The 14442-nt window shown below is 40.3% G+C and overlaps 1 protein-coding gene across 1 annotated transcript; it reads right to left on the reverse strand.

Annotated features, from left to right (window-relative positions):
- Positions 1 to 445: 445 nt before the first annotated feature.
- Positions 446 to 8740, reverse strand: LOC141326037 (alpha-2-macroglobulin-like). Its single transcript, XM_073834742.1, has 33 exons — positions 8564 to 8740; positions 8339 to 8495; positions 8204 to 8256; positions 8103 to 8123; positions 7853 to 8018; positions 7693 to 7777; positions 7475 to 7589; positions 7269 to 7389; positions 7083 to 7192; positions 6839 to 7009; positions 6534 to 6761; positions 6241 to 6453; positions 6012 to 6161; positions 5605 to 5730; positions 5439 to 5532; positions 5208 to 5361; positions 4884 to 5109; positions 4672 to 4795; positions 4480 to 4601; positions 4346 to 4397; positions 4172 to 4255; positions 3870 to 4046; positions 3678 to 3753; positions 3450 to 3606; positions 3291 to 3365; positions 2853 to 3015; positions 2564 to 2748; positions 1515 to 1736; positions 1319 to 1440; positions 949 to 1030; positions 795 to 878; positions 566 to 671; positions 446 to 486 (listed from the first exon to the last, which is right to left on the reverse strand). Exons 1-33 carry the CDS (start codon positions 8738 to 8740, stop codon positions 446 to 448), a joined length of 4239 nt encoding a protein of 1412 aa, XP_073690843.1.
- Between the last annotated feature and the right edge of the window lie 5702 nt (positions 8741 to 14442).

The raw sequence follows: 14442 nt of genomic DNA on the forward strand, positions 1-14442 counted from the left end.
TGTTGCTTTAATCTGAGTTTCTCCCACAATCAAAAGACATACAGGACATGTGAACTGGAGACAGTGTGTATGAATATAAATGTGGGACGGACTGTCTAGGAGTTTTTCATGCCTATGACCCAGGAAAGGCTCCAGCCTCCCCATAAACAGGACAAGCGGTAGAGAAAATGTATTGAATAAATGTTCAGTACTGTGACTGATATAAGCAAATTCAAACAATGGCAAACAGTTTTGAAAAGCAGTGTTAGCATTTAAAAAAAAAAAAAACTTATTGAACGCTTTTTTTTCCTTTTGGGAGAATATGTGTTTACTTATTTTTAATTTAAGTGAAACATTAACAAACTTGCAACTCTCAAATATTTAAGAAAACATGCAACAAGACCAGTTTGTCTTAAAAGGGAGTTTTATTTGATTAATGCATCTTGTAGCCAGTACTGGAGCACAATCATTTACAAGGCGATGTGTATGTAGTCTCGAATGAGTCACCTGAAAGGGAAAAGAGGAAATGAGCTTGGACTTCTACATGAAATTCATTCCAAGGTACAAGTCAAAGATGGAAGAGTACTTGTCTGATAGTAGTCATAGACATTGATGACCGCCGGCTTGAGATTCTGCACTGTAAGAACCGGTTTCAGCTGCAGCCTATAGCTCATCGGGACACCTTTGGGAACCTGCACAACAAATACACAGTTTCAAAAGGAATGAAAATGAAAATAACACCAACATCTTTAAAAATATTGGACAAATCCATGACAAAAACAGATGTCATTGGTAGTGAACCCAGTGCATCTCACCTCTTTCAGATAAACAAGTACGTGATCATCTTCAGCGTCAACCCGCTGCACTAATGGAGCGAAGGACTCCGGTGAAGATCCAAGCTGAAAGAAACCCATTATTTACATTCGAGCTGCTTCAAGGATTCCAAAGTCACCTTAAATGCATACGAACCAGTGATGTGTCTGCAGTGAATCCCGACAAGAGCTTGATATCCACCAGAACCATGTTAGTAGTTGGTTTTGCACCGTTGTATCTGAATTAAAGGAAATATAAGAGCAGCTGCTTTTCTGTTCCAGTTGCTTTTAAGAGCATTAAGCCAAACTTGCATTGCAAAAGGGGACATTGAAGTGCTTCTGACTTGACATTAAACTTCGTAAAGACATTTATTTGTAGCTCAAAGGTGGCATAAGAACACTGAACAAAGATTTAAATTTATATTGAAAACATGAATTTATAGTTACCCTTGGTGTGAAAGCAAAGTTAGTTTTGCTTTTGAGTCTTTACACAGATGCAAAGGGACACAAGGTAAAGCGGTTCTTACTTCACTGTGAAATTCAGCATGAGACTGGCTCCAGGCAGCCGGCAATCTCCAGTCACCTTCGCTTCAACGCTCAGCGTTGTGGCAGCTTTAATGGGTGTTGGGATGTTGTAGAAACATGCAAGCTATGATTGCAAAGAAAATCAAGGAGAATTAGCAGGAGCACAACAGAAACAGAAATAAAGGTGAATTTACAAACCTGCACAGACACACAGGAGGAGCCCTTCGCTTGAACACTATATTTGCCTGGAAAGCTCTTCAGCAGCTTCTCCTGATAAAGTAGCCGGTTGTCCCGATTCACCTCGAAGGTATAAACGTCTCCTCCTGCCACTGACGACTGAACGGTAACTGTGCTGGATCCCTCCCGGCTGAACACTTGAGCAGCATACACCGACAGAGCATGAAGAGCCACCACTGTGTCCTAAAACAAACAGCCATTAAGGTATATTCACCTCATCCAACATTAAACGTGTCCCAAAAACATTTCAAAGAATGCTGGAAACCAAACAGTTGCTGGTAGCCATTGATTTTTTTTTTACCTGTACTATGGCAGTCAATGACTACAGTCAATTGACCAATCTTCTGCTGAACACAAAAGAGGTGGAAGTCTCACAAGATTGAGTGAAATCATTTCTGGCGCTTGATATTTTTTCCGGTGTCAAATCTAGTTACGTGAATCTCTTAAGAAAAGTCATGTACAGTAGTCAACATTTGAAGTGGATCAAAAGAGCTCAAAGTAGTCCTAAGACCAGGGGTATCATTTTGGATTTAGGACAACTTCGACAAAAGGTTGATGCACTTCAAATGCGGACTACTGTCGTTCATGCCACTCATTTCTATAGGTGAAATGGTTATCAAATGCCAAAGGTGTTAAATCAGCAACATTGAAATCCTCAATGCATTTCTGAAGTGCTGTTATATATTTGCAGAAGCAATGATTTGTTAAATCACTGTATTTTGCCATTCTTGTAACATGAGCAACTTTACCCAAGAAAAGACAGCATTTGCATTTTACCAGCAAATCCACACCGTTTAAATCCCTTCATACATTTGCAAGAGACTTCTGAAGCAATTCAAGTTATGGTTTATATCAGACAAGAATTGAACCACACCATTACCCTGGTGTTGCTAACGCCATGCTCTGCATTTGAGCTATAGCCATTTCCTCTCAAGTAATTTTGTATAAAAGCATCTGCTAAAATGCAACAAAGTGCGCATGAATCATGCGTGTTTAATAGTTAAAGTCACCTGGGTGGATAAAAAGCCTCCATAGGGATTCTGCTGGGCCACGAGCCAGTTGACAATGCGGTTAGCATAGCCCAGATTGGCTGTAGTTACAGGCTGCACAGTGAGAATGGCTAGCAGTACGTACGAGCTGATTTCCACTGCCAGAGTATCACCTGATGAAGTCTGAGACCAATGGAGTTTAGGACCTAAAAGACATGACGGAGGGGAGAACAGACATTTGTGAAGCCATTTTTTTGTAAAAAAAACGAGTAAAGTAAAACGAGTCAATAAACCCGATATTAAAGCTCACCTTCAGAAATGGCAGTGTCGTCCAAGGCTGTTAAAAGCTGCGATCGTGTACTGGTTTCTCCAGCCAGACTAAAGGTGTAGGCGAGCAGAGCAGTGGCGTAGGTGTTTCCCAGGTTCCCAACAGAAGATCTCAAGCATGACAGAGCTTTAGTAATGGCAGGATCCTGAAAGCAGAACAAACCGTTGTAACTTTATGCAAAGACAGCAAGTTGCAAATAATCACACAGTATCTTCTACAAACGACCAAGAGATGCACACTTAATGCCTATATAAGAGTAGCTCAGCCTTATGGAAAGCATCAATAAAGTAATAAATCTTTAAAACGAGTAGTTTTACCAGTATTATTCTCATGTCCTAGCTTGACAACAGAAGTGATGTCAAATTTAAAAGCAATCAAATTAAGACTACAATCTTGAAAGTACACATGTCATGTTCTTACCGTGACAGGGACACCTAGTTCAAGCAGTGATGCAACAATGTAGCCGGTCATGGTGACACCATCCCCCACTCCACCCTAAATGCAGCAGCATAATCAGGAACCCATCATCAGATTGGTTAGTGCATTTGAAGAAAAGGGAAAAAAAAATAAATAAAGTACCTTCATGTCATTGTGGTACAGAGTTCCCTGCTGCATAAAACAGCCGTCTGAACCCTGCGTGCTTATCAACCAGTCCCTTGCGCTCTGAAGGACATTCGGATCGATGTAAATGAATTTCCTCGCAAGGCCAAAAGACCTCAGGACGAAGGCGGTCAACCTGATCATTGAGGAATTTAAGTCAAACTGCCTCAATGGTATCCAAAACTACAAGCACTGCATGAAACTCACCATGTATTGGATGCATCGTAACCAAATGTACTGTATGAACCATCACTGTGCCTGTAGTTCAGCTGTCCTTGGTATCCTATTCAGGTCAAAAGCAACATGGGAATTTGATCAAGAAGGATTAGACAGTCTGAAGCGCCCCAATGAACAGGACTTGATTTAGTCTAAATACTAAATGGATTTGGTTGTCTGTACCGCTCTGAAGGTAACCAATGGCAGTTGCTCGGATGGTTGCGGTGAGCTGTGTTGTGACTTCCAGATACATCAGGATGTAAATATTGGGAGCAAGAACGATCATATTCTGTTCGCCGCAGCCAGAAGGCACCCGCAATAAGCTATCAAGATTCTTTAGCGCACGCCCCATTATGTCCCCTATGAGAGAAGAGAAACCAAAAACACACTTAGGATAAAGCTAGTTACAGGTGATTATGCTTAATTATGGATGTGCTTGATCTTGCAGCCCTACTGTGACAATTTCTCTCCATTAACTGCCTTACCAATGACTGAAACTGAGCATTTGGCTGATCCCTGAATCATGTTTCTTGGAAAGATGAGTGTCACATCTTCTGACAGGATGCTTCCTGTGGATTAAATTTAAAAATAGATCATGGAGAACTAGGCTTCCTTTTGGTGGTATAGGGAGAAGACATTGAGACAGAGTGCAAACAAACCTTTTGGACACAGTAACCAACTCTCAGTGATTGTCCTTTCAACTCCTTCAGCCTACAGAAGCAGCAAACACCACATCAATTAAAAGCACAAATGAGCTCCACTGTCAACCCCCAGAAGGCTGCTCAACACTTACCAGAACAAGTAGACTTCGAGTGACTACGTCAACACGTCCTCTCGTCGGCACGGTCACAACCTCATTTCCACACAGAGACCGGGATTGTTCAGCCCGAGCGCTGACCGTCACATTCACAGTTCCTAAAGTGCAGACAGAAGGTCAGCAACACTTCACATACACCTCAACTTTGAAATACAGTCCAAAACAGACCGAGAACAGAAGCCATTAAAACCCATTTAAAGGTCTTCCTCGCATTGGCACAGAGACAGGATGAATACGGGTCAGTAATTGATCGAAGAGTGAAGCTTGAGGATGGTGTTGGAGTCACTTTAACCTACCAATGAATAACAAATGGACACTGAGCAAAGAACTGGAACTCATTTCTCGATGGATCCATTATCTCAATAAAAGTGAACCCAGACCATGATGCATTTGGACAGATAGTTAAAGACTGTGGCCCTCAGCTCAAAACTTTCCCCACGGACAATGGAGTACGGCAGGGAAAGCTCCAGAAAGAAGGGCTGGAAAACGGTCAGCAGAGCAGGAGGAGCCAGACCGAGACCTTTGGAGGACAGACAGAAGACCTCCGTCTCCCACGTTGTGATTGTGTCAGGAACCTTAAGAGAAACTTGTGTGGTTCCAGACTCTCTGAAGAAAGGACACCAGAAGTAGAAGGGGTACAATTTGTTAGGAAGCTTCAGATAGTAGCAAGTGCTGTAAAGGGCACATTTACAAGCCTCATTTACCCCACTTGAGCGAGTTGCCAGATCCACGTTTCTGGAAAGTAAGTCCGGACGGTCACATCAACAGAAGAACTGCTCTCGCCTCCAGCACTTTCTGCGACTGCAGCAGGAGCCATCTCAGCCATCGCAAAGGCAACAGGTTGACGGAAAAACATGACTGAAACCAAAAGTGAAGCCATTAATGTCAAGTCATGTGCACACACAAAGTGAAAGTTAAGAACCTAAGAGACACACCATCACGGAAGTTGCGATAGTAATTCAAGCCTCTGTACATCAGGCATTGTGGTTCTCGGATGGGCAAATTGGTTGCAATCTTCATCCCCATGCTCTGTCAAAACAGGTCAAAAGACATTTGAATTCAGGGAGCATTCAGAGACTATGATTATAAACCAGGTTCTACCTTGAAGGTTTCATAAGCTTGGTCTGTAGGGACAGCTCGACGGGGCCGAACATTTAGGCACTCCTGTTCATCTTCAACACCGAAAGGATAATCTGTTAGCGATTGCACTGGGAGAAGGCTGAAAACCTATAAACATAAGGGGAAAAAAACTGAGCCTTGCAAAGTAGATTAAAAGAGACACTTTGGGTGGTCTAATCACCATGAGTGCTTATCTAGTTACTATAAGAGGACTAAACTTAAGGTCACAAACACCACTGTAAAAAAAAAACAAAAAAAAAAGCAAAGTGAAGGAATCAAATCAAAGCATGTTGGTGGCATTCTAGTCAGATATAAAACGGATTCAAGAAGGTCAAGAACACTCATTCAGACAGTTTTAAACATGAACTGATTAAATAGCACATGGGTACCGCTTCAGCACTCAGACGTCTTCCAGGCTCCATGATCAGGACACTCTGATCAACAGCACTGAGGCCACACAGGGACACTGCTTGAGCAGAGACAGTCAAAACGTTTCCCTCGCCTGGAACGGCCATAGCCGGGGAGAACTGCAGAGACACCTGGAACAAGATCCAGCTCACAAGGTGAAGGAAACATTACAGCTACCCACACGAAGTAAGATGCATATGCACACTATACCTGGTTATTGAAACACATTTTTGTGTCAAAAGCCGCACTAACAGCCACTACATTTTCACTGGGAAGAACACAGAAAGCCAGAATCTGCACTACTGGAGCCATATTGACACCAACAGACAGCTGAAATGACACTGTGCCACTCGTGACGGTCTCAGAATCCCTTGCTCGAACCTTTTGAAATTCATGCAGAACGATCACTCCTCTGGACAAGACCTAGCAGAAGACAAAACCAGACTGATGCACAAAAGTTGCCAGGCAAACAAACAAACCATCACAACCACAACACACTGTACCATATAGATGATGTCAACACTGTAGTCGCCAGTCTCTCCAACAAAGGAATACTTGACGGTCACTGGATATGCAGTGCCACATTTTAGTGGCTGCTCAAGCTTTTCTATAGTCAGTTCACTAAACGTTGGGGTGACGGGAGTAGCAGCTTGAAGAAGTGGAATTACCCTCATATCTGTACTGAAGTATGGTGATTTATAACCATAAACAACCTGTGGCGTCGCACTTGCCTAGGAAACAAATGAATGAAATTGGCTTCTTGCAATATAAAGGCTTTACTCAAAATAGAAGGATAGACAAATCATACCACCAGATTCAGGTCAACTTCAGGAAAATCAGCAGTGTTGAGGGAGAACACAGCCAGTCCATTCTGGTCTGTAGTCAGATTCAAAAGCAGTTTGTTTGGCCATTGGCTACCATCCAGGAGATAAACTGCCTTGCTTGCGATTGGCGTCCCATTGAAATAAGTTGTCAACATCTGTTGAGAAAGATAAAGTTAGGAAAAGAACCAAGGAGAAAGATTCAATAACAAAATATGAACCTTTACATGCCTTTGCTTTAATTGTTGACCCACGGACAAAAAAATCCGGGAGGTCCACAAACGTGACCTTGCCAACTTCAAACGTAATGGACACAGTTGTGGATTTAAACATAACCACATCTGAAAAGGAAAAGAAAAGCCACAGACATCAAGACACCAAATAAATACAGTAGTTTCAAATTAGCCAATAGCTCACCTGTTCCCTCCTCAGTGACATTTATATTAACAAGAAACGCATCTTGCAGATTATTCTCAAATCTGGTGTTGAAAAACGTTGATATACTGAAGATAAGGGAGGCACAGCCGGTGTTGTTCATCTGGTAGCAAAACAAAGATTGTCAGATTACAGAGTCAGCAAATCAGACAAGACAAATCCTTTCTTGTACAGCAGTGGTCACAAACCTTGGCAGTTTTATTAAGGCAGACACGAGTCAAGCCCGGAACCACAGCGTATGGAAACGGCTCACGGCACACTTCCACCAACGTTTCACCAGGTACAGGTTGCCCATATGTGTACCTAGGAAAACATTAGATTAACATCAATAATTTACCATCCAAAAGACAAAATCAAGGAAAGGAAAAAAAAAAAAAAAAAAAAAAAAAAAAAAAAAGTTACTTACTTGGCACAAGCCTCAACTTTCAGTCCTACATCTCCAACACTATGCATCTGTGGTGCAGCGACAGTGACGTCAAACTTGGGTAAAACTAAACCATAAAGTTCTTTAAATTAGAACCTCAGATGTGCAATCATTGCTACCAGATACACATTGTGTGACTTACCATATTTTTTCACCTCAAAAACCTGAGAGATAATTCGGTCACCAATAAAAGCTCTCAGTGTGTACATCCCAACCTGAGCTTCTGGATTTAACTGATGAGAACGCTCCAATATCCACCTTGTTGATGAAACATTTGTCCATTGACCAATGCGGTTTCCATGATTGTCCTATTACAAGGGTAAAGTGAACGTAAGCACACAAATAACTTGCAGAAAACACATCTCCAAAGATTCGCACTGGAGCAAACTCACCTCCACCACCACCAGACTGTACTGTAAGGACATAAACAGAGGAATTAAAGCACATAAAGAGTCATGAAAAACACAAAGATGAAAGACTAATGAAGTCTTACCATTTGATCAAGAGGAACAAATTTGGCATCCATGGTCACAACTCTGAAATTCACTGCAAAATGAGAATTGATTTACATAATGGACTTTCCACATGCTCAAGTGCATCAAGTTCTAAACAGTCATTCACTGCTCACCTGTTTGTCCTGGATTGTAGATGGGTTTGTCTGTTTGGATGAATGTCAAAGGCAGGTAAGGTCTGAACATTACTTTCCTCTCTTCAGTCATTTTGAAGGACCTCCCTTTAACCACCACCTGCAGTTTCTGCACTGACTCTGCATCTGCTTGAGGAGCCTGTAGAGGAATGGTTTTTAATGAGCATAAGACCAGACAAGCATTCCATTTGCAGTGTGATAACAGACCTTGAAACTAAAACACTGGTGAAACTCAATCTGAGACCTCTGCTGCACAAGTTCAGTTGCCATGTTTTTGTCATCAAGCAGAGAAATGGTCATTGTGAGACTCTCATTGGGTTTCAGAAGACTTGCACACAATTTGGCACCAGAGCCAGACTCAATCACTGCAGGAAATGTCACCATGAAGAACCTGTGGAAACATATTGAAGTTTAACTACAAGGAATCTGCTCCAAACACATACTTGCGTAAGTTTGCGGTCACAGAGAGCCATAATCAATGGTAATACTCACGGCCCTGATTCCTGCCTATTAGCCGCAGAAGGCCCTGGTCTCTGTCCATCCACAGCGAAGAAGAAAAGGGCAAAAATAAATCTTTTCCAAAGCCAAATCTCCATCACAACCATGAAGAACAATCATCCAAGAAGAAAATTATATAACCCTTTCAGAAACCCTACAAGTTTTTACTGCTCTGCAGCTTATTTCAACCAGCTACTACTTCATGAGTTTTTAAACCTGTCTCAGGACACTCTCAGCACTGCACAGTTTTGTGTCTCCTTCATCTAACACACCTGATTCAACTTAATCAGCTCATTAGTGGAGACAGCACCTGAATTGGTTCCCTCTGCCATGCAAAGATTTTACTAGCTCCCTCTCCTCATTCAGCAACTTCAAATGAAGCTTGATTCGTTTTTGCTTGAGCTAAGACTTTGAGTTTTCTGTAAATCTGGGCAGGTAACTCTTTTTAAACTCAAGTCATATTACTGGAAAATTTCCAAGTTGGGCTGGTGATTTAAACATGGTGGCTGGGACAACCATTGCCGTCAGGACTGTTCTCACAATGGTTTCACTGGTTATAATAGTAATATAATATAATGGTAACTTATCGCCATCTATCGATGGCTTGTTAAAACCACTAAATCCCAATGAAATATGTCCCAAAACACCACAGGGAACCATTTGAAAGATGTTTTTAATAGTTAACATTTGATGGTGTGTATTGTATATTGGTAGTTAAACCATTAGAATTCTTGTCATGGTTTGTATGCTCTAATATATGCACATACAGTCTATTAAAGCTTACATTGATTGCAATTGAATTCTTTTCTATTTTAGAGCTGCTTTACAGCAGAATTGAATTATTTGCATTACCAAATAATTTTCCTGTGTGTGTGTGTGTGTGTGTTTGTGTGTGTGTGTGTGTGTGTGTGTGTGTGTGTGTGCGTGTGTGTGTGTGTGTGTGTGTGTGTGTGTGTGTGTGTGTGTGTATCACTGTAACACTGCTTTGAAACAATCTGTAAACTGCTGTAAAATAACGGCGAACTGACTTGAATATATGGAAAAGATCCATAATACAGAAGAGAATGTAAAAACTAAGGGGGAATTGTACATTTTGCTATGAGTGTAAAATAAGTAAAATACACAAGTTTTGCTGTGTTAAAAGGGATGATAGCTTTCGTCTCAAGAGTCATTTTCTAAAAGTATATTTATTTAAAGGAAATCACAAAGTAAATGTAAAACTTGTAATTTGTATCATTAGATATTGTCACTATTAAATGTCAAGAACTTTACTAAGCTGAATGAAAGGAACATGCCTATTTATCTAAAATCTGCAATTTGATCTCGCACCGGTGCATTATATATCTGCAAGCAAAACCAAACAAGAACGGCCTTTTACAGTCAATATAAACAAATAAGTGGCTTTAAGAAAAACACAAACTGGCAGTGAGAAAGTCATATGTTTAAATCATCAAAAGTAGTCAAGAACATTTATCAGTAGCAGACTTTTCATTTCTTTCCTTTTTTTTTTACTGTCACAACTGATACACCTGATGGATGCAGTTGTCCAAAATTGGAGATCGTTCCATAAATACAACTCAAAAACAAAGAACATACAATACAGTTTATTGATATCTAGTTAAATATCTTAAAAAGATTAAAGTGTACTACTGCATCTCACACCCGAGCCCTACCGCACCGAGCGGGCCTCTGACACGGGAGGCGGACGCACTGACAAGGAGGCTAAAAGCAGCAACCTCTAGGGTCAGTCCATGGCTGGACTGGCCATAGGGCATACCGGGCATTTTCCCGGTGGGCCGATGGTGATTTTGTGGGCCGATGTTTTTTTTTTTTTTTTTAACGGTATAAACCAGGGCTATTCAATTGGCGGCCCGCCAATCATCTTCGTCCGGCCCGAGGGAGAAGAACGCGCAGGTGGCTTGAATTGTTTTTGCATTAATTAGTTTGTCCACTAGGCGGCAACACTGGCCCGGGCCAGCCAAAAAAGAAAAGCAGCTAAAAACATCAACAATCTACCGGAGACCGCAACATTAATCCATGGGTACCAAAGACGTCACTTCCGCTATGCTCGCCGCCATATTTGTGTCCGATATGATAACAGGCACAGCGCATCTAAATGAGATTTATTAATAAATTGAAACAAGAAATTACTTTTTCTCACTACTTCCCACACTGTGTATTTGACTTGATTGTATGTTTAGGACAGATTGTGTAAATTATTGTGAACGCAGTCGCTCGGTGAAGGCTTTAAGACCTGGAAGAATCCTTTGCCGGCTGGTCACTACTTCACAGCGAACGGGACTCGCGCTGACGGCACTAATACAGTCCGTGCTTAGATTTCGGCAAATTAGTTTTGCCGAATGCAAAAAAAATGTGATTATTGAGCATAAGCCCAACATCCAGCAAGCCAAGGGAAGACGTCTTTCACGTTTTGTGTATTCATAAACCCGGATCTCATTATTGAAGCTCAAATTCAAGCACCAAAAGCATGCGATTTCTGTTTAAAAATATGCTTTTTCATTCATCCAGACTATATGGCCGCATAACATTTTAGTTTACTTTAGTTTATTACATCACTTGTGCAGCCAGTCACAATTCACAATGGTACCATTTACTCGGGATGATGATTTGTGTGTGTGCCATTTTTGTATGACAAATAATTTTTAGGGTAATTGTACATAAATAGTTTTAGCAAAACAAATATGATTATTTTAAGAACCTTTTTTACATGTATATACTTTACTGCAGGCGTTGCAATGAACGCTATGTAGTACAATTGTTTAGCGTTTATTATTTAATTTTCATAATTCATTAAACACTGCATGTTCTAAAATGCCTTCAACTGTAAACACTCTTGCTCTTAAGCCTAATACACACTGAAACAAATAATTTACGGCATCTGGCTGTACTGTAAGTCACTATTCTCTGCATTAGCACTGTTTTGAACTTACTGTTTGAATGCATTCTCGTTTACTAAATCTTTTGACGTACGAGTTGATCGGTTCAAAATGTAATTAACTGATTCTTTTCGTTTTAAGGCATTATTTTCGTTATCATCTACTTATTTACAATCTTAGTCAATAATTAATTATTATTGCACTACTCTTGTTGTGCCGAAAAAACACCCTGCTGTGAAAAGCACCTGCGTGAATGACACCGGTACACTAAAGGCTATATGCATACCGACCCACTTCAAGCACTGCTGAGATCGAATAAATCTGTAGTTAGGTTTTTTTTCTGATGACTGTTGTTACAGCTAACAGAACAACATATCCCGGGCATATTGTATCCCTGTTGTAAACATTCTGGGAGTTTTGTTGAGATTCCTCTGGTAGTTGTGGCTGCTGTGACCATAGACTAAAACAGGTAGCGCGGACACAAAAATGGCGGCGATAAAGCACAGTGACGTCACATGGTACCCATGAATTCATTAGAAGTTTAACTAGCTACAGCCGAAGAACATAGCTCACTGCCTTAGCGATCACATGAGTTCACCGAAAACAACGTTCTTAAAGGGGCAGCGCCCAACATAATCTATGAATACATATACTGTACTATTTCTTAAACAACTATAAATTTACATATTTTTTTCTTGATCTGAATATCACTGTTACAAAAAAAAACTAAAACAGAAACATTTACTCATAATGAAACATTTACTTTGAATACATTAAATTGTTTTCAAAGTTCAATACGGTAATAATTATTTATTATGAAATTATTTTAATTATAACAAATATAATTTTGTTAAAATCAATTACATATATTTTAGAAAACTGAATATTAAAAAAAATTTAGCTGTCGGTATAACAAATTGACTTATTTCTAAAAAACAAAAAACAATTAAAATACTTAATTACTTTTAAGTTCATTTAAAAGTAATAACTTAATGAACTAATCATTTACAAAACATCACTATGTGTTTATAAATAATTAACACAAATTACAAATAAAATACACTAGGAATCTATGATATTGTAAACCAGTTTTACTCTCACCTTGTAGCACGGCCACATAAGAGGGATATTTATAAGCAGTTAATGAATTGCTAAATTGCTTATTTATTTGTATCTGCTGGTGCAATTTTATCCCCTTGTCTGTATTGCCCCGCAAAATGTGGTTTCCCCTGTTCTTGTCTCGCGAGAGTTCTGCCGCGCTACGTTAGGGAATTCCCTGACGTCATCTAAAACACCTGATTATACACTTCCGATAAAAGAAGCCGGCTTTTCAGCGTTCCAGAGGGCTCTCTGGATATACGGTCGTTAACGCTGTCTTTACCTGTGATTATCAGCCTTCGTGGAAATACTGCACTTGTGGATTAATCTCGTTGAGGATTACGACCTGGTTGGACTGTGTTTCGGGCGATTCTGTTACAGGACAGCGCTGTTCATCGTCTTCGTGCTCACGGACTCTAAAGCTTTACCGGTGAGGCCGAAGCAATCGTACACACGCACACACATACACAAACATTGGACTGTTTTTTGGAGTTTACACACACTCATACTATATGTTGTATATGTGCATATGTTGTCGTTTTGGTATTGATCTTTTGCACTGTAAATACACTTGTGGATGGTATCCAATCTTCACGATGTTTGTCTATTCTGTATAACTTCCTTTGAATAAGGGTTAAGAGAGGGATTACCGAACTAACTTTTATTTGTGTAGCCTGCCTGATTTGGCTGAGCGTTACATATTGGTGGCCCGTACGGGGATCTCTCTTGTTTTTTTTTTGTTTTGTTGTTTTTTTCTTCACTATGGATGTACCAAATGTTGATCCAGTTACAGTTGATGCTATTGTAAATACAGATAACCCTACTACTCCTGTAAATGATCAGGGAAATGTTGAACAGCTTGATGTGGATTTCACTGCAGGCCCATTTGTGACAAGGCGTAATCCTACGGCTGAAATATCTTCTATGCTTAGCTCATTGTATATTGCTGATTCTGACTCTGAACAAGGTGATGAGGGTGAAGAGGGTTGCAATTTTAATGTTGAAATAGTACAAACAATACAAGCAGACGTAGCACAAGTAAAAGGGGATTTATTGGCTCTCAATCAAAAAATACAATCTCTAGAGCATGATTTTAAACAGTCAATGGACAGCACGTTGAATCGTGAAGCCAGTTTCAGGCAAGCCGTGGATGCTAGCTTGGCGGGGTTGGAGGATTATTTCCAAAGGTCGCTGGAAAAATTAGAAAGGGCTGTAATTGATTGTTTTCTGTGAAGAGGGTTGCAATTTTAATGTTGAAATAGTACAAACAATACAAGCAGACGTAGCACAAGTAAAAGGGGATTTATTGGCTCTCAATCAAAAAATACAATCTCTAGAGCATGATTTTAAACAGTCAATGGACAGCACGTTGAATCGTGAAGCCAGTTTCAGGCAAGCCGTGGATGCTAGCTTGGCGGGGTTGGAGGATTATTTCCAAAGGTCGCTGGAAAAATTAGAAAGGGCTGTAATTGATTGTTTTCTGCGGAGAGATGAAAAATTGGAAAGTCAAATGAAAAAACTAAGACTTACCAGTACTCCAACCCTCTCTAGATTACAGGCCTACTCACCAGCCTCGGCTCACATCTCTCCTGT

Source organism: Garra rufa, chromosome 2 (genome assembly GCF_049309525.1).
Source record: "Garra rufa chromosome 2, GarRuf1.0, whole genome shotgun sequence".
NCBI lineage: Eukaryota > Metazoa > Chordata > Actinopteri > Cypriniformes > Cyprinidae > Garra > Garra rufa.